The following is a 25,381-nucleotide window of genomic DNA, read 5'->3' as shown; positions in this document are numbered from 1 at the left end:
GTTTATTTATCTTATTATTGATTTCTATGTCATAATTTTAATTGCTCAAGTATCCAAAGGAAAATACCAATCCTACCCATTTGAAATTCATCTAGAGGAAGTATGAATCTAGTGTTACACTTGACAAAACTAATGCAACAACTTAATCCTATGCATAGTAGGATAATAATTTAAAAAATCCCAAGTTCTTATTAATAATTTATATAATTGAAAAATAAAAGACCAATCATAATTAATAAAGATTTTTGCTTTCTTTAATGAATATCCCGGTTAAAATTCTGACCAATCATATGTATCAACTTGAAATAATAATTAATGTTATACGAGATTTTTTTTTAACTTATAAATTAAACAATTAATAAGAAAATTCAATTGCCAAATTCACATCAAGACATAAAACATAAAGGTAAAATATAGTATAAGCATTAAACACTTCAGAAGAAAATGAAACTAAAGAAGAAAACCTTCTACATGGTATTAAAAATTTGTAATAGAAGGGCCATTTTCACTTTTTTTTTCAGAAGGAAATTAAAAAACTTATCATTAATGAGTTTTAATATACGAAGGGTAACAAAATTCCTTCTTAAGAACCAATAATATTTATTCTATTTTCCAAGGGAAATTTCCAGGATGCATGTAAATGTCAAACTAGGAATTCATGTATAATGAAGTCTTTATGGTCAACAGCGTGAACAATATGCACACAGAGAACTGTTCTCTACCTTATTCGCAAGTTAATTTGCTGCTTTCCTTTTCATTGATTTTTCTCATATTTATTTATTTGGTGCCTTAACTTCCGCCAATACTATTGCCATTACCAACTTCAGCCCTCTATTGTCAAGTATTTTAAATATACTGATTTGAGTTGTGGTCTCTTTGTAGTATTAAGATATCTGTATTATGAGTTCATACAAATAGGAAGATTTTCGTCAATCAAGTTCCTCACACCAGTCTTTACACTACATACCCTCTAAAAATCTTGCAATGGTAGATTAAGATTTTTAGTCTGTCTCACTTTACACAGTTTATATTATAATGGTAGATTAAGAAAAAAAACGTGTAAAACTGGCAAGAAAGTGGAGAAACTCAAAGATTCGAGCAGAAAAATATTTAGATAAGTCTAATAAAATTTTGGGGAAGGAATAACCTAATAGGCCTAAAGACTCCAACCCAAGGTTTAGTGCATCGCCAAACACATATTTGGTAACTATCAAAATTTCAAATACCTACTCGTGGATTATTAAAGTTAATAAAATTCATTAGTAGTAAGACTAAAGTCGTCATTTAATTAATTATATTAAAAAAATAAATTTCATCTTATTTTCCCTCATTGGTTTTAAAACTAACAATTTTTCTTAAATTTAAATTTTGAAAAGTTACATTTTTCTTACTAAGGTTTCAATTTCTTTGGTGAAATCTCTCCCTCAAGTTTGTAGATCAACAAAGATCATCGATCAGGAGAGAGTTTGTTGGAGAAATTGAAACCCTAGGGGAAAAACAACTTTTCAAAACTTAAGCTTGAAAGAAAATTGTTAGTTTTTAAAATTAAGATGAAAAATAAGATAAAATTTTATTTTTGTAAGATTACTAATTAAATGACGATTTTAACTTTAATACTAAGAGATTTTGTTAACTTAAAAAGCTCACGGGTAAAGATTTAGAATTTTAATAGTTAGCGAATATATGTCTGACAATGGACTAAATTTTGGGTAGTAATAAGTCTTTTAGCCTAATCAAATAGCAATCAACAAACTGGTGCCTTTGTAGTTGCACAAACACCATCATTTTGCGATTCACAAAACACCATTGTATTGCTTAGTTAGAATAAAAAATACAATAAAAATATATGCAAAAACAATCACACATCATTATATGATTAGATAATTTTGAATTAAAAATAAAATATCACTCAATTATATAGTAAGATGTTATTGTTTATGTACAAGTTTATATTCATTATTTGTATACATAGTACTACTCTAAAAAATAAATTTGAATAAAAATCTGAACCCCATTTTGCCATCGTTTTCTCTTCTCAATGGTTTTTCTTTACCTCACTTGATCGCTCCAACTCCATCATTGAACCCACACCGTTGAATATTTTGATACGCCCATTGGTATGATCACTCCGACGAATGATGATTCGCACCAACCATTAGAGGTTAATATGAAATCTAAGAGTGCCAAAGATACTTGGACTTCTGGCGATCAGGTCCTAAGCCTAATCCATAATTTTAAAACTTTCAATCCTTATGGAATTAGTGTTTAGATACTTAGAAAACATTTTCTTTATTGTGTTGGGAAGTGAAGAGGCAATTAGGATTTTGAATTTGACTTTTAGTTTTAAAAATGAGATTGAATGGAAAGGAGAAATAGATAATAACAGGGTGAAGGAGATTAGATCAATTGTCTGGACTCAAGAGGGGGAAAGATCGTTCTTGTGAGATCAATTGTCGGGACTCAAGAGGGGGAAAGATCGTTCTTGTGTTCAGAGAGATATAATAACTAAACCTTGGGTGGGAAATAGTCCTTCGACCTTTTTTAAATTGTACTCTTAGACTCTTATGTTAGCACCTTTATTTCCTTTTATTTATTTTTATGATATTGATGAGAAAATTGATTTGAGGAAAATATTATTTAAATTAGTAAGCCATCAAAATGAAAGAGGTAATCTCAAATATGGCATTTTACTTGAAAATTTAAACTTCGAAATTGGAAATCAAATTTTCAAAGTCATGCACCCCCGTCCTCACGTCATTTGCCAAAATTAAGAGCGTAGAGAAAAGAACTTTTCCCATGAAAATTGACATCTGAAAAAACTTTTCCCAAGAAATTGGAAATCAAATTTTCAAAGTCATGCACCCCCGTCCTCACGTCAAAAAACTTTTCCCATGAAATCTGCTAAAAATTTATCCACATAACCAATATATTAATATACCATATTCCTAGCTAATTGATCAATCAAAATGGCCAGCAAGTTCCCATTTGTGTACTTTCTGGTGACCTTGGTTTTAATTCTCTTCTGCTCTTCAACGATTCTTCCTCTTGCAGAAGCAGCAAAAACAAGTGAGTCCATCTTCTATATATATTTCTCTTCAAACTCGTATAGTTACTTAAATTAGGATATTGAATTTAAAACAATGGATTTGTATGAAGGATGAGATTGTCACATAAAAATGATGTAATATATAAATGTAAGTCATAATTACTTTTACGAAGAAACAATTAATCGTCTAATTATCTAACCTGTGAATCTTATGGTTTTGCTGCTTTTAATTCTCTTGTACTCTTTGAGCACTACAAAAAAGTCAGCCCATTTCTTTGTATTTCCGTCAATTAATGTCTCTTTGTATAAAATTAATTCATGATTATGTTCATAATTATGAAAGATATATGATACAACTGACAGGTTACGATCATGATAATCGAAAATAACAAAGCAATAATTTTGATGATTTTTGTAAAAGGAAAGATGGCGGCAGCACATGGCCACATGATTAACGGAATTAAAAGCACTGTCGGTGGAAGCTACTCTAAGCGTGCATCTCACGGTTGGGTTTCTTCTGGTGGGCGTTGAGCTCACGGTAAGGTTCCTTCTGAGCCTACACCTCAAAGTGATGCATGTGGTGGCGAGTTGCTCAATCAATCAGCTGTTGCTATTGCTATTAAAATAAGTGTTTGCTTGTATTTGGTTTTTAAGATTCTACTCCAAGTTGGTTTATGATCATGTATGCTATTTCTGTCTACATACAAAAATTATAAATAAATATAATAAATTCTATTGAAGTAATGCCAATTCATGTAATATCTATGGTTTTCGCATTTTCCTGTGATCATAAATATTAATGTAGAAGAAGAAAATCTATACTGTTAGATTATAAAGTTACATGTATAAGGTTATTTGACAAGATTGTCTTTTATGTTAATTTAAAAATCTGGTTCAATTTAAAAATAGGGACAAAAAAACTGAATATTTTCTATGCCTCTTAGTTTATCAATAAATGGGGTTCCAAATTTCACTCGGCCTTACAAAACCTTCCGAAGAAAGTTGAGTTGTATTTGACAAATAATTGCTTTGAGAAGCATAATTAGAGGATGCCGTAAGAGACAAATAAAGATGAAGCAACATGAAAGATGAAAGAAGCTTCATATTTAGGAAGCGTTTTGGATATTGTAAAGTTATGATAAGTGTATCGAGAATGAATTAGGTACTTAAATAATGTGTCATCATATGATTTGGTATTATTTAAACTTTAATTTAAAAATCATTTAATCTAATTACAACATATTATATATTTTTATTGAAAATGAACAACTCCTCACTTTATTGAATCAGTAACAAATTATAGAGAAATGCAGAATTTATACAAGAAATTTCCGGCCAAACTACTGCTAACTATTGATGGCTGTCAACCTAAAATCTGCACCATACACCAGAAAATGCATCTAAGAGATTGTAAAACGACAGCCTTCGCACCTGAATTCTTTGACCACAGTCGCAAGAAACTCAAACGTTTGTACTTCTTCAGAAAATAGAAAGAAAAGCCCTATTCTTCACTCTTCATTATGCGTTTGATTGATACGGTGCGTTTCCCACTCAAAACGCACATCACTGAAGACATCCGTTGCTTGCATATGCACTACCTTCCTCTACTACTCCAAGTAAAATTTACTCTTTCACATCCTCCCTCAATTCTAACTATGAAATAGTTAGAATTGCACTGAAGAGTAAATTTCCCGAAGTAATGGAAACCAAGTTACACTGTTCTTTGAAACTCGTACCTCTTCTTATTTTTACACCTAAAAACACTGCAGTACTCCTCCCTGAACCATTAATCCTCCATGAAGTCCAACTAAACTTCAGCAACTTTCAGTAAGTTCTGTTTCAACAGTGAAGTTCATTGTATTTTCATCCTCTCCTGTAATTTACACTACTCGAAGTCTATCTCTGAGTTATTGAAATCTAGCAGCTGAAAGTGCTTTAGTAAACACATTAGCTGGTTAATGTTGTGATGGCACATACTGGATTGCCATTGACTTGGAAACCACCTGCTCACGGACATAATTCACATCAAACTTAATGCGCTTTGTCCTACCAAGAAATACAAAATTTGCTGCCAAAGAAGCAGCACTATGTTATCACACCATATCACTGCTTCGCTAAACCACTTTAAATCCAACTCACTAAACAAAAATCTTAACCACGTAACCTCTGTAGCAGCCTGACTAAGTGATCTGTACTTTGATTCAATAGATGAAAGAGCAACCACCCTTTGCTTCTTAGAGCTCCTCTGAATCAGAATACCTACAAGATAAATGCAATATCCGCTCATAGACCTTCTATCCTCCAGGTTTCTAGTTTAGTCTGCATCTGAAAAAGCTTCCAGCTTCAGTATTGAAGAAGGCCTAAACATGATGCCATACTCCTGTAACATCCACAGCTAAGCCCAAGGGCATTTCAATTTTTTTCCTAGTTTTAAATTTAGCGATTTTTGAATTTCTATAGTACAACCCATATATGGAGATATACACAGTCTTGTATAGTCAACAAAAAGTTAAACTTTCAAATCAAATAGTGATCGCAACGAAATAAGAAGTTGTCTTAGTTATTCAATTAGACATATAGTTGTGTATAGCCTATACACGCTAGTGTATCGTATCTAGAAATTAAAATAAAAATGTGATAACCCTAACTCTCTCCTATTATCTTTGTTAGCCGCAGAAAGCAGAGAGTTTGAGAGAGAGAAGAGGTATTTTCATTGCCTATAAAGTGCCCAACGATCATCGGAATCACCGTAGATGTTTGATCATGAACTTTATGAAGTTTCTTGTTGTACTCATGATCTAGAGTGATTTAGGCATGATTGTGATGATCTAATTAATGAAATGGATTTCATATGCGAATATGATAAGTTATATGCATGTCTAGTTTCTTGGTTGTGTGTTTTGGCTTGAATATTCATTGTTCTTAGATTTAATGCCATGAAATTTTGTATATATGCATTATGATTAAAAGAATGGTGGAAACAAAATGTTTAGGATGCTTAAAGATGGTTGTTTGTGCATTGGTTGGATGAGTATTGTTGAAATCAAAATCCGAGAGGCGTAGAAACCTTAGGACACGATTTCCAAATTGTGACACACGGTTGTGTATGGTCCTTTACATACTTGTATGTTGTTCCAGAAATTTTGAAAGCCTAAAGATCCTATGCTCGTTCTGAAAGGAGAAATATGTAATCGTGTGGTATAGGACACACACCCATGTATGACTTTCAAAAAGTGGACGACGTGCACCAAAGGACACATGGCTCGTACATATGGATCCAAGTGCATAGAAGTGTGTCCAAGTCAACTCCCCATGTGCATTTGCTCTATATAGTGTCGTGTGTTGAGTGTTACACGCTCGTGTATATGATTCAAGAGGCAAACGAGCGTGGGTTGAGAAGCACATGACCTTGTACCCTAAGACAAAGACAAAAGATGATTATACCCTTAGGCTATGTGCATAAAAAGGGGAGAGTTATGTAAGAGGAATTATGAGCTAATAGAAGATAAAGAATTCAAAAAAGTAGGTGAGGTGTTCGACTGTATGGATGATGACACAAACTTAGACTGAGTAAAATCTGAGTCGAAAAGTCAGTAACCTTAAAGCTAGTGTCATACAACTAGATAGTCATTAGCTATGTACATAAGTGACGATATTTGTGACAACAATAGTGTTGGATACCCATGAGATGGATCATACATTTGGCACCAAAGCACATAACCACCTAATTCAGTTCAAGTGTGCATGGTAAGGATATGACTTTTAGATATTCCTTATGCAATCAATGAGATACACCACATATGTACCCAAGGTAAGGGCCATCTTTGAATGGTTAGTCAGTGGTTCTGATCAGCTTATGTGATAGGGGAAGAAGTTGATATCAAAGATTTTCTTGTATGATTAGGTGTCCTAGTTAGATAGCCCAATAGGTCATTTGTCATGTACATAAGACATACAAGTAACTTTCACTAGAGCAACAGATATGTCAATTTCAGCTTGGGTCTTCATAACCTTCATGGATGACCCATGTTAGGGCACCAAGGTGCTATATACAATAGCTACGGTGTTTGCATATGAAATTTGGAAAAGTTGAAATTTGCTACAGCCATAAGTTCAGTAAAGAATATTCCCGATGAACACCTACTATTGTGAATCATGGACTTCGTATTGTTGCATATTGATTGGTTTAAGAACCATATTGGCAGATTTGAGCACATATCCAGTAAGCTTGTCCTCAGCCCATAACGTTAATAGATGAGATCTTTGACCTATAAAAACAACTAATAAACACAATGAGTAAAAGAAACATCAAACCAATTTTAGTCATACGTACTAGCCATGTTTCGCCAATTGAAAAACCAATGTTGCATTGTGCTCTTCAAAAGTTCAACTAATATGGTGACAGACAAAACACAAGTAGTCCGTGTCAAAGCATTGAAAGACTCAATGATATTGGTCGTCATGATGTTGTATTGTCATCCTCCAAAGTGGGCATGTATCTATCTTTCATAGCCAATGTTAATCAAATAGGCTACTACAATAGGATTTACTTGAGCAATTCTACTCATGGTAGCTAAGAAGTTCCTGAAACGATATGCCTTAGTAGCTTTCCAAAATAATCTTTCAATTTTTGAACTACATACACATGTTATCCTGTATATGGTAATTACAAAACATGATGGGCATGAGGCACTACATTCGCCACTGACGTAATTATTGAATGATGGCGATCAGAAATAATGGTCAATTCTAGCAAATCACCAATGCACATGTGTAGGTATGTCAAAAGGAGTGTCCATGTATTGATTCCCTTTTTGTGCCCAATATCGAAGGTGAGCAGGTAAACTTGTACTTTATAATTTCTTCAAATTAGGCCTTAAATGCAATACCAATACAACCAAGCTTCATACACACGTATTTATAACACATTAAACTATCATATCATCAAGTGATGTATAAATATTGATGAAGGCAAGACAATAAAAAATAGAAGAAAATTATAGTGGCAATTCTATAATTTTTATGCAACTCTATGCCAAGACAAGGAAAACAATGCACACACCAAAATGGCACCAAATTGGAACACAAGCATAACCTAGGCATAAAGGATAAATCCATTAACCTTGGAACTCCACCACCACTCCATAAACACAAGAAAATGGATAAAAGAATATAGAGGAATGAAACATGAAAAATTTAGGAGGGTTGGCCGAAAGCTAATCCTTGGCTTCCGCTAACCTGTTTTTCATCTGGCTTTTTATCCAGACCTAAATTTTCATATTTTTTAACCATCAATATAAAATTAAACAATATTATAAAAACATTAAACAATACAACAATATGAAATCACAACATTAAATAATCTAATAACATGAAATTACAACAAAATTATATTTCACATAAAGTCATAAATATGAATCTACCATACATTATTTGATTTTCAATTTTTCATTTAAAAAACACATAACATAAAGACTTGAATTAAGATTGATTTGAATGTAGATGATTTTTCTATGAAATCTTTGCAACAAATGTTAATTCTCTAAAGAAATTTGACAATTTTCCTCTCTCCCTCTCTTGTGTTTAAGTTGAATATTTTATAATGACTTTTTCTCCTGGGTTCTATTATTCAATTATAGGTGTCTTCTTTGTTGAAGAATATTTTTTCATGTTGCAGAGATGTCTTCCCTTACTAGAAGGCTGAGGAAAAAAAGAAAGATTACTGTTGTAGTATTCTCTCTTTCTGCATGAGTTATATCAATAAGAGTATTTTGGAAAAGCGAATTATTGTTGTGATATTTTTGTTTAAAGTTTGAGATGAGAAAGATATATGTATACATAGTTAAAAAAAGGGTAAAAAATTCAATATCCTTATAATATTTCCTTTCATATGTATTCTTTAATTTTGCTTTGGGAAATCTAATTTTTCTTTTCTATAACAAGATAATATTTTTCATTGCATGTATTCCTTGAGAGACTTTAATCAAATATGGTTGTGACCTTACATGGACAACTGATTGATGCCTTTCTACATCATATCTTACTACTTATACAAAAGAGAATATAATAATTAGTTGTTTAATTAATTAGATTTATTTTGATTATGAATTATAATTAAATGAATATTTGATTATGTTATAATGTTTGGTATAACTTATGGTGATTGAATTATCAGTTACTATAATCTAGTAATGATATTTTGGCAAAATACTAGAAAGCTAATTATTTGCCTAATAATGATCGAAATGTCTTAATTTCGCTTTTGGATTAGAGATGTAAAAAGATCATTAAATCTAATAATTTAGAAAAAAAAAAAAGGGTTACTCTTATTAGCTTTTGGATTAGAGCCATATTATGTATACCCAATTTTAAGTACATAATTGAGTACATAAATTATGTGTTATCATGTGATTAGGTGTTATTTTATACTTGATTGAAAATTATTTAATCATATGATCATACATTATCTAAATATTTAATTAAGTACCCAAAATTAGATGTAAATAGTTTTATCATTTGAATTATGACTTAAATCATTAAAAAATGTGATTATAATCAACAATTAAATTATTCATATAAATTGTATTAAACATGTTGCAATTCAATAATTTGGATTAAATAAACTATAATATATAGACACATTCATTTGACATAACTTAAGATTGCTAAACTTTAATTATGAATTATGATTATTAAAATAAGAGTAATGTTATATGTACACATTTTTTATATACAATTTCGGTACATATGATAATATATCATCCTATGATTGAATCTTACTTTATTTTTAATTCAAAATCATTCAATTATATGATGAAATATCATTTGTGTATTAAAAATATATATACATAGTTTTATTGTAAACATAATTGGTTATACCATAATTAGCATCCATTGATTAAAATATTTGTTAAAAGGAAAGAAACAGTTATTTGTTCAAGTGTTCTTGCTCTTCCTTTCAATCATACTGTTGTAATCCTCTACGGAATAAACAACTTGCAGAAGACTGGTCATCTTCTGGTCACTTGTTGAATGACCATGTACAAAGAGTTGATTATCTTGAGCGTCTTTGATGAGAAATTCTTTCAACAATTGGAACTGTTTTCCAATCATGGTTTGAGTTGTTGTTTCATTTAGGATTTTTCCAATCAAACTAGAAACAATTATTCCAGCATCCATGGATCAAATTACTTGTTTAAAGGAAAGAAAAAGAGACTTATTTGTTGAAGTGTTTCTGCTCTTCCTTTCAATCATATTGTTGTTTAAGTCTCTTTTTTCTTTTTTTTATCTTCCTTCACAAGGTTTTGGTCCACTATTTCACAAAGAATGTAGCATCAATTACTTTTTCTTGTAAGCAAATTAAAGAGTACAACTTTTGCTTTGTCATATACTCTTTAATTTTGATTAGGGAAATCTAATTATTATTATTTTTTTAATGACAAGATAACACTATCATATATGGTTATGGTACGTCATGTTTGCCGAGAGACTTTAATCAAATATGGTTATGGTTCTAACCTTACATGATCAACTTATTGATGTCTTTCTTCATCATACCTTATCTTTGTTAAAAAAAGAGAATATCATAATTAGTTGAATAATTAATTATACTTATAATTATTAGATTGTGATTATGAATTATAATTATATGATAATGTTTGGTAAAACTTAAGATCATTTGGATTACAAGTAATTATAATCCAATTATGATTGTCTAACAAATAATCTAAAAAGCTAATTTTTATCTGAAAATATTCAATGTACCTAATAATTTAGCTTTTGGATTAGATATGTAAAAAGTTCATTAAATCTAATAATTCAAAAGAAAATGTTAATCCTATTAGTTTTCTCATTAGAGTAATGTTATATGTACTTAGTTTTGAGTATTTAATTTGGTATTTAAATAATGTATTATTATCTGATTAAATTATTTTATCTTTAATTCAAAATCAGTTAATTACACTATAACACATCATCTGAATATCCAATTAAGTATCTAAAATTAGATATAAATAGTTTTATTGTTTGAATTACGACTTAAATCATCTGTAAATGTGATTATTATAATAATTATATTATTTATATAATTTATCTTAAACATGTCTTAATCCAATAATTTGGATTAAATAAGCTATACCAAATAGACACACACGTTTGACATAATTTACAAGGCCAAATGACCATTTCCTACCCAAGGTTTGGTGCAAACATAATTTTCTATCTACTAATTGTCGAAAATCTAAATACCCACTCGTTTGCTAAATTTCATTGTTACTGTCAGGGGTAAAATTATCATCTAATAAAAATATTTAAAAACTAAAAATTTATCATATTTCCCCTTAGGTTTAAAAATCTAAAAAATAACCCCTACCCAAAGTATAGAAAAAAGAACATTCCCTCTAGGGTTTTTTTAGCCACTGTGGCCAACAATCGATGGAGATTACGACGGCCACGTTCTCTCTTCCTCCTAGCTTCTCTCTCCTTTCTGTTGCATTCTCGACCATTGTCGACTCAAGAAAGGTGTCAATGAAGACAAATCGCTCATCTCCAAATGAAGATGCGATTCATCTTTGTTGGTGAAGAAGACGTTTTATCTTCATTTGAGATGGAGACGATACGCAGTTGTCATCTGAGAGATGACAATTACACGTCATCTTTATCTTTGATAAAGACAAATCGTATCTTTATCTCGATACGAGTGATTTATCTTCGTTGATACCTTTTGTTGGCCAATAATGGTTGAAAATGGAGTGCGACTGAGAAAGAAGCCAAGAGGGAGGGAGAACGCCACCAACAATGGGCTGGAAAAGCCTTAGGGGGGAAATGTAAGTTTTTAAACTTTGAGTGGGGGAATTTGTTAGTTTTTAAATTTGGGGGTGGAAATGTGATAAATTTTTAGTTTTTAAACATTTTTGTTAAATGATTATTTTACTCCTAATAGTAATTCTGACATATAACAGATGAGTGAGTACTTGGATTATTAATAGTTAGTAGGTGAGAAGTTAGGTTTGTAGCAAACTTTGGGTGGCCTAGTTTAAAATTGTCAAATTATAATTATGAATCATAATTATAAAATTAATTGATGATATGATAATTTAGCATCCATGGATTAAAATATTTGTTAGAAGGAAAGAAAGAGAGACTTGTTTGTTTAAGTGGTTCTAATCTATCTCTATTGTATTACCTATGATGAGAAAGTGAGGTGTAGTACTCTAGTTTCTTATTTCTTTTTTACCTTATTCTAGCTTTTGAAAAAACATTTCGGTGTTTCAAAGCACATGTTTCTAATTCATGCAAGTTTGTTGATTAAGAACCATCACTTTAAATATAAGATATGATCATCTGATAATCTAATTTTGCATGTTGGGACTATATATATAAAATCAGTCGTACTCTCTTAATTGGAAAAGAGATGGTATATAGTCGAAGCATATTCATGCATAAACTTTATCTCTATAATTAATGATCTTGTTCGGACAAGAATATAAAAATTTTTGGGATTGAGTGGATACATTATAGCTTTGCTAAAGAGTGATGCCTAATAATGTACGTGAGAAAATCCATTGCTTTGACGTTATTCCCAAAATTAACGAAATGCGAGGTATTTGACCTATTGCAAATTTCATGTAGACTTTATCATGGATAAAGTGACTATAAGAATGATACAGGTTGATAAAATGGTCTCAATCATAATAGTGATATATTTGTTGTATCACATTTTATAATTGTCAAATGTGGAAATTCTGTGATTGGTCAAATTTAGTGAAATTCTCATCCAAAATTAATATTGGTGCAATTAGATTGAATTTTAAAATGTCAAGCATTTGAGTAATGGAAGATGATTGAGAATATAATAAACTTTCGATTTTATGTCTTATGCTTAATTGATTGAGTTGTGTCTGACGTACGTTTCTGTGATCTAATTAACTATAACATTATAAAACATGATGGGTGATTTTAATTATAATGATACTGAATAAGGATAATTACAATATGTGACATTAAAGATGCACAATATCGTACATGAACAAAAAGCTTTAGAGGTCATAAATCAAGTTATCATAAAATCACAACTAACAAAGGGATAGAAACCTAAATGGTGCCTTACATAAATGTGATGTGGATGTACACCATGCATGTATGAAACAAGACTCACTTCATGTGATATCTTGGCTAGTTCCATGAATAACGATATGGTATACAAGTACCAGTAATGTTTAACTATATATGTCATAAGTATGGTTTTGATAGAGAAGTTTGGAGGAACTGCAATCCTTGAATTAAGGAAGTTGATCACTAAATTTGATAGAATATCAAATATAATTATGGAACAAAAGTCAACTAGGCATAACCTAACAAATGAATAACAGGTTCAGGTAGTTGAATGATCTCTTCCCAAGAGTGAGAGTGTATGAAAGTGCATATGACCCACAATGAGAATATAAGGTCTTTTGTTGGTAGTTCTCGCCATATTGAACTAATGGGCAAGTGCCCTTAAGGCAGTTGGATCATGTACTCATGCATACGTTATAGAATTGAGTTCCAAAAGTTGTTTGTGGTTTCAAAAGCAAATGGCTTAAGTTCGAGTAAGGGAAAGAGGTCCTACGAGACTTAAAGAATAAGAGCAAGGAATTAAAACGAGTGACAAATATATTGGAAGAAGAGACATAAACATGATGAATTGTTACAATAGAAGCAATGAGAGTTATTTCCCCCATGAATAAACAGAGTTGCAAATGATATTGTCTCATTCTATATAAAGTGATGAAACTTTAGTTACACTAGAATCAAACAAAAATGACATCAATATAAATTTTGATCTGATCCCAGTGTATTGAAGTCATTTGGCACCAATTTCACTAACTGTGTTGAATAGCTTTGGCAACAACTTGACAAACTCATGTGCAAAACTAAACATTAACATTAACGTTAAATTAATTTGAGAAGATGAAAATGACCTAGATTTCCGATAGTTAAACAGATGACCACAGATGATTTTCATAAGGTTACAAAGAATGGAAGAAAGATAACGCGGGTGGTCTTTCTAGCTTGTTTTAAATTGACTGTGAACTGAACCCACCAAGCCAAATGCTATTAGCCATTAGAGACACCTATCTCTGCGATAAATTTATAAGATTGGATGAGTGCGCACCTCTGTTTGCTTTTTTAAATATTTATATATTATATAAAATTATATATATATAACAAGTGCATGCAGGTGCAGTATCCTCGTGCATCTGCATGCACCCTTACGCACCTTTTCACATCTATACGCAGCCATACACACCCTTATGCACCCATATGCATCCATACACACCCTTTCGCATCCATAAGTGCCCATATGCACCCTACACACCCATACGCGCACCCATACACACCCTACACACCCTTACGGACCCATACGCATCTGTGCGCACCCTTGCACACCCATACGCACCTTTCTTGCACTTACGTTAATTTTTTTGTTATTATCTTAATTAAAATAAAAATTGATCATTTCAAATAAGTTTTTGAATCTTTGAATCATAACCTAACAAACATAGAATGCTCATAGGTTATCGAAAAAAAATATTCTGATGTAATTAGCCAAGAAGGTAACGTAATTAGCCGAGAGGGGAATTATTAGAAACAAAATTAAATTTACTTAAAAAAGTAAAATCACTGTAAATATGCCTAAAAAAGTTTAAGCTTGTGCCTATTTTAATTAATATCTCTTTTATGATCACTTTTTCATATGGTCTTTTTGCATATAAAAGAATAAAATGTTAATTATAGACATGACATTGCCGAATCGAAAATATATGGTTATGTTATTAGGTTAAACTGTATTGTCCGGCAACGAATTATTGCAGCTTTTTACCCAATGGAATAGGTGGTGTTACTAAACGCGCCTTTGGGACAGCAGCCGGCCACCACCAGTGGTTGATGAATCCAAACACCTTGCTATCTAGTTCCAAACTTCTTTCAGTTTTTTTTTTTTTTAATTTTTATTATATTATATTGATTAAATTAATAAATTGTTTATAAGAAATTAGAATATAGGTAAGCCTTAATGTGTTTTTATAATTAACCATTTCCAAAGCATTTTCTGAATTCTAAAAGCAACAAATTCTTGCTTTGAGAATCCTTTATTAAAACATATTATTTCATAACTAAGCAGCTTGTTGTATGATCATTTTTCGAATTGATTTACCAAACATCTTTCATATTATAGATTATAAAATAAGTTATTATAAAAGAAGCTACAACAACAAACAAAATTCTTACAATCAAGTAATTTGGGATAAATTATTCAACCAATCAAATCTTGGCTGTAACCAAGTAAAACACTCTTCAGCTCTTTCCTGCTCTTATACCTTGGAAAAAAGAATTACATGTGCACGATATTTTTCAAAATAAACTCTCATATAAATGCTTGCTGCCTGCCTTAATAATTTTCATCAATATCTCTTTCATTATTTTCAAATATAGTCTTCAGAGTCTTCTTTTTCAGCGACCTTTCTCACATGCAGTTAACCACAAATTCATGGTGGAATTAACTTGCTAAAAATATTTTGAAAATCAGATGAATATTTTGATATAGGTTATTCAATCGAATACACATGTTCAAATGGAGACAGTAACTGAGCAAAGGAAAACCAGGGTTCACACTCATAACTCGGAATATGAGTTTTTATTACAATATAAATATATCAGAGTAAATTAAGTTGGTAAATTCATAAAATCAAAGTTGTAAACTAATTAATTATGTAAAACTTAAAAAATTGATTTGTTGAATACAATATAAAAGCCAAAGCGTAAAAATATTAATTTTATTTAATATCAATCGATATCACAAAAAAGTCCCTTTGAAGATCCTAGTAAGGAAATGGAGAAGGAGAAGGAGAAGGTGCAATCTCGCTCAGGTACTTTCCAACGGTTTCTGCAAGTGTTTCCACCAGACTGGTGTTGACTAGAGAAGTAAGATTTGCTAACTTATCATCAATCTCATACTTTATTGTTGATCTTATTATACTAGATGTATAATTTTTCTCAATAACTTTGTATTGAGTTATATAACGCTTGAACCCCGATGCTAAAAATCCTCCTTCAGTGGTTTCTGTTTCCTTCACACGCTTCTCATTATCAACCTTTGTGATCTTTTCTTTCATATAGCCAACTCCAGGAGTTCCTGAAACAATAACCATATACAAATATTTAAATAAATATATATTCAGTAGCTGAAATTAATTATTTATTAGATAAATAATTTACTAATTACCAGGTGGAAATGTAACGTTTAGAAGTGTTCCAACATGTCCATCACCTTCAAAGACTTTAACTGTTCCAAGAACATTTGGCAGATATGTGTAAATAATTGTGAGGACCTGAAGGGAGCCGTAGATATCCATCAAGTCTGTAGATCAATGAAGATCATCGATTAAGAGAGATTTTGTTGGAGAAGTTGAAACCTTAGGGGAAAAACAACTTTTCAAAACTTAAACTTTGAAAGAAAATTGTTAGTTTTTAACATTAAGATGAAAATGAGATAAAATTTTATTTGTTTAATATTATTAATTAAATAGTGATTTCATCTTTAATACTAAGGGATTTTGTTAACGTTAATAGCAACGGGTATCCATTTGGCAATGGACTAAATTTTGGGTAGTAATAAGTCTTTTGGCCTATTCAAATAGCAGTCAACAAACTGGTGGCTTTGTAGTTGCATCAAACACTGTCATTTTGCGATTCACAAAACGCCATCATATTGCTTAGACTGAATTAAAAATAAATATATACAAAAACAATAACACATTATTATGTGATTGTGTGATTTTTAATTAAAAATAAAATATCATTCAATTATATAATAATATGTCATTGTTTATATATAAGTTTATATTTATTATTTGTATACATAATACTATTCTAAAAAATAAATTTGAATAAGAATCCAAACCCCATTTTGCCATTGTTTTCTCTTCTCAATGGTTTTTCTTTACCTCCCTTGATCGATCCAACTCCATCATTGAACCCACACTGTTGAATATTTTGATACGCCCACTGGTATGATCACTTCGACGAATGATGATTCGCACCAACCATTAGAGGTTAATATGAAATCTGCGAGTGTCAAAGATATTGTGGCGGTCCACACTGATTCGCGAAACCCCTACATGGGCTTCTGGTGATCAGGTCCTAAGCCTAATCCATATTTTTAAAACTTTCAATCCTTATGGAATTAGTGTTTAGATACTGAGAAAACATTTTCTTTATTGTGTTGGAAAGTGAAGAGGCAATTAGGATTTTGAATTTGACTTTTAGTTTTAAAAATGAGATTGAATGGAAAGGAGAAATAGATAATAACAGGGTGAAGGAGATTATATCAACTCTCTGGACTCCCGGTGTGGGAAAGATTGTTCTTTGTGTTCAGAGAGATAAAATAACTTTTCTTGAATAAATGACTTAGTCAAAATAATCGAAGATAACGGTGGATATGTTTGTAATACATATGGTAATTAAAAATCTTCATTTTTTAAATTTCATTAATTATCATTAATTAATTATGTTGAGTATCATTAATTGAAAATTAGAATTTTAAAATTTTGTAAATTATAATAATTATGTTGATTTAATTTAAATTTTTATATAAGGGTAATTTTGTATTTTTATTAAACAGTATAAAAGTATTATTTTTATTACACTAACAAAGAGTAAATTAGTCATTTATTTTTAAATTAACAAAAATTATTAATTTTAACAGTTTATAAATAAATATATAACATTTTCAAATTTAACGAGTGGAAGTTTGTCATTTCACTAAATCTTGGGTGGAAAATAGCATCTTTATTTTCTGTTAACATCTTTATTTTCTTTATTTATTTTTATGATATTGATCAGAAAATTGATTTGAAGAAAATATTATTTAGATTAGTAAGTCATCAAAGCGAAAAAAGTAGTCTCAAATATGAAATTTCACTTGAAAATTCAAACTTCCAAATTGGAAATCAAACTTTCAAAGTCCTGAACTCCCGGTCCTCACGTCAATTGCCAAAATTAAATGCGTAGAGAAAAAACTTTTCTCATGAATATGGGCATCTGAACATTTCAAATTTGCTATAAATTTGTCCATATGACCAATATATTAATATACCATATGCCTAGCTAATTGATCAATCAAAATGGCTGGCAAGTTCCTTCTGGTGACCTTGGTTTTAATTCTCTTCTGCTCTTCAACGATTCTTCCTCTTGCAGAAGCAGCAAAAACCAGTAAGTCTATCTTTTATATATTTCTCTTCAAACTGACATATTTACTTAAATTAGGATATTGAATTTAAAACAATGGATTTGTATGAAAGATGAGATTGTGTCACATAACAATGATGTAATATATAAATGTAAGTTATAATTACTTTTACGAAGAAACAATTGATCGTCTAATTATCTCACCTGTGAATCTTATGGTTTTGTTGCTTTTAATTCTCTTCTACTCTTTGAGCACTACAAAAAAGTCAGCCCATTTCTTTATATTTCCGTCAATTAATGTCTCTTTGTATAAAATTAATTCATGATTATGTTCATAATTATGAAAGATATATGATACAAATGATAGGTTACGATCATGATAATCGAAAATAACAAAGCAATAATTTTGATGATTTTTGTAAAAGGAAAGACGGCGGCAGCACATGGCCACATGATTAACGGAATTAAAATCGGTGTCGGTGGAAGCTACTCTAAACATGGAGCTCAGGGCTTCCTTCCTTCTGAGCCTACACCTCCCTAAGCCATAGCAAAGTGATGCATGTGGTGGCGGGTTGCTCAATCGATCAGCTCTTGCTATTGCTATTAAAATAAGTGTTTGCTTGTATTTGGTTTTTAAGATTCTACTCCAAGTTGGTTTATGATCATGTATGCTATTTCTGTCTACATACAAAAATTATAAATAAATATAATAAATTCTATTGAAGTAATGCCAATTCATGTAATATCTATGGTTTTCGCATTTTCCTGTGATCATAAATATTAATGTAGAAGAAGAAAATCTATCCTGTTAGATTATAAAGTTACATGTATAAGGTTATTTGACAAGATTGTCTTTTATGTTAATTTAAAAATCTGGTTCAATTTAAAAATAGGGACAAAAAATGGGGAAATTTTCAATTCCTCTTAGTTTATCAATAAATGGGGTTCCAAATTTCACTCGGCCTTACAAAACCTTCCACTGAAAGTTGAATTGATTGAGCCGTATTTGACAAAATAATTGCTTTGAGAAGCATAATTAGAGGATGCCGTAAGAGACAAATAAAGATGAAGTAACATGAAAGATGAAAGAAGCTTCATATTTAGGAAGCGCTTTGGATATTGTAAAGTTATGATAAGTGTATCGAGAATGGATTAGGTATCTAAATAATGTGTCACCATATGATTTGATATTATTTAAATTTTAATTTAAAAATCATTTAATCACATTATAACATATTATTAGATACTCAATTGGATGTTTAAAATTGAGTATATATACTTTTATTGAATCAGTAACAAATTATAGAAAAATGAAGAAATTAATACAAGAAATTTCCCGCCAAACTACTGCTAACTATTGATGGCTGTCAACCTAAAATCTGCACCATACACCAGAAAATGCATCTAAGAGGTTGTAAAACGACAGCCTTCGCACAGTCGCAAGAAACTCAAACGTTTGTACTTCTTCAGAAAAGAGAAAGAAAAGCCCAATTCTTCACTCTTCATTATGCGTTTGATTGATACAGTGCGTTTCCCACTCAAAACGCACATCACTGAAGACATCCGTTGCTTGCACATACACTACCTCCCTCTACTACTCCAAGTAAAATTTACTCTTTCACATCCTCCCTCAATTCTAACTATGAAATAGTTAGAATTGCAATGAAGAGTAAATTTCCCGAAGTAATGAAAACCAAGTTACTCTGTTCTTTGAAACTCTTACCTCTTCTTATTTATACACATAAAAACACTGCAGTACTCCTCCCTGAACCATTAATCCTCCATGAAGTCCAACTAAACTTCAGAAACTTTCAGTAAGTTCTGTTTCAACAGTGAAGTTCATTGTATTTTCATCCTCTCCTGTAATTTACACCACTCGAAGTCTATCTCTGAGTTATTGAAATCTAGCAGCTGAAAGTGCTTTAGTAAACACATTAGCTGGTTAATGTTGTGATGGCACATACTGGATTGCCATTGACTTGGAAACCACCTGCTCACGGACATAATGCACATCAAACTTAATGTGCTTTGTCCTACCAAGAAATACAAAATTTTCTGCCAAAGAAGCAGCACTATGTTATCACACCATATCACTGCTTCGCTAAACCACTTTAAATCAAACTCACTAAACAAAAATCTTAACCACGTAACCTCTGTAGCAGCCTGACTAATGATCTGTCCTTTGATTCAATAGATGAAAGAGCAACCACCTTTTGCTTCTTAGAGCTCAACTGAATCAGAATACCTACAAGATAAATGCAATATCCGCTCATAGACCTTCTATCCTCCAGGTTTCTAGTTTAGTCTGCATCTAAAAAAGCTTCCAGCTTCAGTATTGAAGAAGGCCTAAACATGATGCCATACTCCTGTAACATCCATAGCTAAGCCCAAAGGCATTTTAATTTTTTTCCTAGTTTTAAATTTAGTGATTTTTGAATTTCTATAGTACACACCCATGTATGGAGATATACACGGTCGTGCATAGTCAGCAGAAAGTTAAACTTTCAAATCAAATAGTGATCACAACAAAATAAGAAGTTGTCTTAGTTATGCAATTAGACATATGGTTGTATATAGCCTATACACGCCAGTGTATCGTAACTAGAAATTAAAATAAAAATGCGATAACCCTAACTTTCTCCTATTATCTTTGATAGCTGCAGTAAGCAAAGAGTTTGAGAGAGAGAAGGGGTATTTTTATCGCCTATAAAGTCCCCAACGATCATCAGAATAGCCGTAGATGTGCAATGGAAATGCTTTCACGGAAATCCAAGTGGAATGACTTCCCTTGTTTGATCATGAACTTTATGAAGTTTCTTGTTGTACTCATGATCTAGAGTGATTTAGACATGATTGTGATGATCTAATTAATGAAATGGATTTCATATGCGAATATGATAAGTTATGCATGTCTAGTTTCTTGGTTGTGTGTTTTGGCTTGAATGTTCATTGTTCTTAGATTTAATGCCATGAAATTCTGTATATATGCATTATGATTAAAAGAATGGTGGAAACAAAATGTTTAGGATGCTTAAAGACTGTTTTCGTTGAGTGAGTATTGTTGAAATCAAAATTAGAGAGGCTTAGAAACCTTAGGACACGATTTCCAAGTTGTGACACACGGTCGTGTATAGTCCTTTACATACTTGTATGTTGTTTCAGAAATTTTGAAAGCCTAAAGATCCTATGCTCATTCTGAGGGGAGAAATGCATGATCGTATGGTATAGGACACACACCCGTGTATGATTTTCGAAAAGTGGATGACATGCACCAAAGGACACATGGCTCATACACATGGATCCAAGTGCATAGGAGTGTGTTGAAGTTAACTCCCCATGTGCATTTGCTCTATATAGTAACATGTGTTGAGTGTTACATGCCCGTGTATATGATTCAAGAGGCAAACGAGCGTGGGTTGAGAAGCACATGACCGTGTACCCTAAGACAAAGACAAAAGATGATTATACGCTTAGGCTATGCGCATAAAAGGGGGAGAGTTATGTAAGAAGGATTATGAGCTAATAGAAGATAAAGAATTCAATAAAGTAGGTGAGGTGTTCGACTGTATGGATGATGACATAAACTTAGACTGAGTCAAATTTGAGTAGAAAAGTCAGCAACCTTAAAACTAGTGTCACACAACTAGATAGTCACTAGCTATGTGCATAAGTGATGATATTTGTGAGAGCAATAGTGTTGGATACCCATGAGATGCATCATGCATTTGGCACCAAGGCGCAAAACCACCTAATTCAGTTTAGATATGCATGGTAAGAATATGACTTTAGATATTCCTTATACGATCAATGAGATACACCACATATGTACCCAAGGTAAGGGCTATCTTTGGATGGTTAGTTAGTAGTTTTAATAAGCTTATGTGATAAGGGAAGGAGTTGCTATAAAAGATTTTCTTGTATGATTAGGTGTCCTAGTTAGATAGCCCAATAGGTCATTTGGCATGTACACAAGACATACGAGTAACTTTCACTAGAGCATTAGATATGTCAATTTCAGCTTAGGTCTTCATAACCTTCATGCATGACCTATGTTAAGGCACCAAGGTATTATATACAATAGTTACGGTGTCTGTAAATTAAATTTGGAAAAGTTGAAATTTCCCACAGTCATAAGTTTAGTAAAGAATATTCCCAATAAACACCTACTATTGTGAATCATGGACTTTGTATTGTTGCATATTGATTGGTTTAACAACTATATTAGCAGATTTGAGCACATATCTAGCAAGTTTGTCCTCAACCCATGACGTTAATAGATGAGATCTCTGACCTATAAAAACAACTAATAAACACAATGAATAAAAAAAACATCAAACCAATTTTAGTCATACATACCAACCATGTTTCACCTATTGAAAAACCAATGTTGCATTGTGTTCTTCAAAAGCTTAATTAATATGGTGACAGACAAAATGCGAGTAGTCCGTGTCAAAGCATTAAAAGACTCAATGATATTGGTTGTCATGATGTTGTATTATCATCCTCCAAAGTGGACATGTACCTATCTTTCATACCCAATGTCAATCAAATAGGCTGCTATAGTAGGATTTACTTGAGCAATTCTACTCATGGCAGCTTGGAAGTTTCTAAAGTGATATGTCTTAGCAGCTTTCCAAAATAATCCTTCAATTTTTGAACTACATACACATGTTACCCTTTATATGGTAATTAAAAAACATGACGGGCATGAGACATTACATTTGCCACTAATGTAATTATTGAATGATGGCGATCAAAAATAATGGTTAAATTTGGCAAATCACCAATGCACATGTGTAGATATATCAAAAAGGGTGTCCATGTATTGATTCCCTTTTTGTGCCCAATATCGAAGGTAAGCAGGTAAACTTGTACTTTACAATTTCTTCAAATTAGGCCTTAAATGCAATACCAATACAACCAAGCTTCATACGCACGTATTTATAACACATTAAACTATCATATCATCAAGTGATGTATAAATATTGATCAAGGCAAGACAATAAGACAATAAAAAATAGAAGAAAATGATAGTGGCAATTCTGTAATTTTTATGCAACTCTCTGCCAAGACAAGGAAAACAATGCACACACCAAAATGGCACCAAACTTGGACACAAGCATAACCTAGACATAAAGGATAAATCCATTAACCTTGGAACTCCACCACCACTCCATAAACACAAGAAAATGGATAAAAGAATTTAGAGGAATGGAAAATGAAAAAATTTAGGAGGTTGGCCAAAAGCCAATCCTTGGCTTCCTCTGACTTGTTCTTCATCTAGCTTTTTATCCAGACCTAAATTTTTGTATTTTTTAACCATCAATATAAAATTAAACAATATTATGAAAACATTAAACAATACAATAACATGAAATCACAACATTAAATAATCTAACAACATGAAATTATAATAAAATTATATTTCACATAAAGTCATAAATATGAATCTACCATACATTATTTGATTTTCAATTTTTCATTTAAAAAACACATAACATAAAGACTTGAATCAAGACTGATTTGAATGTAGATGATTTTGCTATGAAATCTTTGCAACAAATATTAATTCTCTAAAGAAATTTGACAATTTTCCCCTCTCCCTTTCTTGTGTTCAAGTTGAATCCTTTATAATGGTTTTTTCTCCCAGGTTTTATTCTTCAATTATAGGTGTCTTTTTTGTTGAAGAATATTTTTTCATATTGCAGAGATTTCTTCTCTTACTAAAAGGCTGAGGAAAAAAAGAAAAATTAGTGTTATAGTATTATCTCTTTCTGCATAAGTTACATCAATAAGGGTATTTTGGAAAAAACGAATTATTGTTGTGATATTTTTGTTTAAAGTCTGAGATGAGCGACATATATGTGTACATAGTTAAAAAAAGGGTAAAAAATTCAATATTCTTATAATATTTCCTTTCATATGTACTCTTTAATTTTGCTTTGGGAAATCTAATTTTTCTTTTCTATGACAAGATAATATTTTTCATTGCATGTATTCCTTGGGAGACTTTAATCAAATATGGTTGTGACCTTACATGGACAACTGATTGATGCCTTTCTACATCATATCTTATCTACTTATACAAAAGAGAATATAATAATTAGTTGTTTAATTAATTAGATTTATTTTGATTATGAATTATAATTAAATGAATATTTGATTATGTTATAATGTTTGGTATAACTTATGGTGATTGAATTATCAGTTACTATAATCTAGTAATGATATTTTGGCAAAATACTAGAAAGCTAATTATTTGCCTAATAATGATCGAAATGTCTTAATTTCGCTTTTGGATTAGAGATGTAAAAAGATCATTAAATCTAATAATTTAGAAAAAAAAAAGTTACTCTTATTAGCTTTTGGATTAGAGCCATATTATGTATACCCAATTTTAAGTACATAATTGAGTACATAAATTATGTGTTATCATATGATTAGGTGTTACTTTATACTTTATTGAAAATTATTTAATCATATGATCATACATTATCTAAATATTTAATTAAGTATCCAAAATTAGATGTAAATAGTTTTGTTGTTTGAATTATGACTTAAATCATTAAAAAATGTGATTATAATCAACAATTAAATTATTCATATAAATTGTATTAAACATATGGCAATTCAATAATTTGGATTAAATAAACTATAATATATAGACACATTCATTTGACATAACTTAAGAATGCTAAACTTAATTACGAATTATGATTATTAAAATAAGAGTAATATTATATTTACACACTTTTGATATACAATTTCGGTACATATGATAATATATCATCCTATGATTGAATCTTACTTTAATTTTAATTCAAAATCATTCAATTATATGATGAAATATCATTTGTGTATTAAAAATATATATACATAGTTTTATTGTAAACATAATTGGTTATACCATAATTAGCATCCATTGATTAAAATATTTGTTAAAAGGAAAGAAACAGTTATTTGTTTAAGTGTTCTTGCTCTTTCTTTCAATCATACTGTTGTAATCCTCTACGGAATAAACAACTTGCAGAAGACTGGTCATCTTCTGGTCACTTGTTGAATGACCATGTACAAAGAGTTGATTATCTTTTGCGTCTTTGATGAGAAATT

At 31.0% G+C, this 25,381-nt stretch overlaps 1 protein-coding gene and 2 long non-coding RNA genes across 3 annotated transcripts; 2 read left to right on the top strand and 1 right to left on the bottom strand.

The window, feature by feature from the left end:
* Positions 1-2,863: 2,863 nt before the first annotated feature.
* On the top strand, positions 2,864-3,786 carry LOC123221831. Its single transcript, XR_006503295.1, has 2 exons — positions 2,864-3,066; positions 3,468-3,786. It is a non-coding gene; the product is annotated as an uncharacterized LOC123221831 (long non-coding RNA).
* A 12,117-nt stretch (positions 3,787-15,903) lies between these two features.
* Positions 15,904-16,437, bottom strand: LOC123221391 (norbelladine synthase-like). The gene is made up of 2 exons (XM_044644246.1): positions 16,308-16,437; positions 15,904-16,217 (listed from the first exon to the last, which is right to left on the bottom strand). The coding sequence occupies exons 1-2, from the start codon at positions 16,435-16,437 to the stop codon at positions 15,904-15,906; spliced, it is 444 nt and encodes a 147-aa protein (XP_044500181.1).
* Positions 16,438-18,181: 1,744 nt separating this feature from the next.
* Positions 18,182-18,995, top strand: LOC123221830. Its single transcript, XR_006503294.1, has 2 exons — positions 18,182-18,295; positions 18,697-18,995. It is a non-coding gene; the product is annotated as an uncharacterized LOC123221830 (long non-coding RNA).
* The last annotated feature ends 6,386 nt before the right edge of the window (positions 18,996-25,381 follow it).

The sequence above is a fragment of the Mangifera indica genome, chromosome 7 (assembly GCF_011075055.1).
Source record: "Mangifera indica cultivar Alphonso chromosome 7, CATAS_Mindica_2.1, whole genome shotgun sequence".
In the NCBI taxonomy this organism is placed as follows: Eukaryota; Viridiplantae; Streptophyta; class Magnoliopsida; order Sapindales; family Anacardiaceae; genus Mangifera; species Mangifera indica.
Note: the sequence above shows the minus strand (reverse complement) of the source record. Positions and strands in the feature narration are given on the sequence as shown.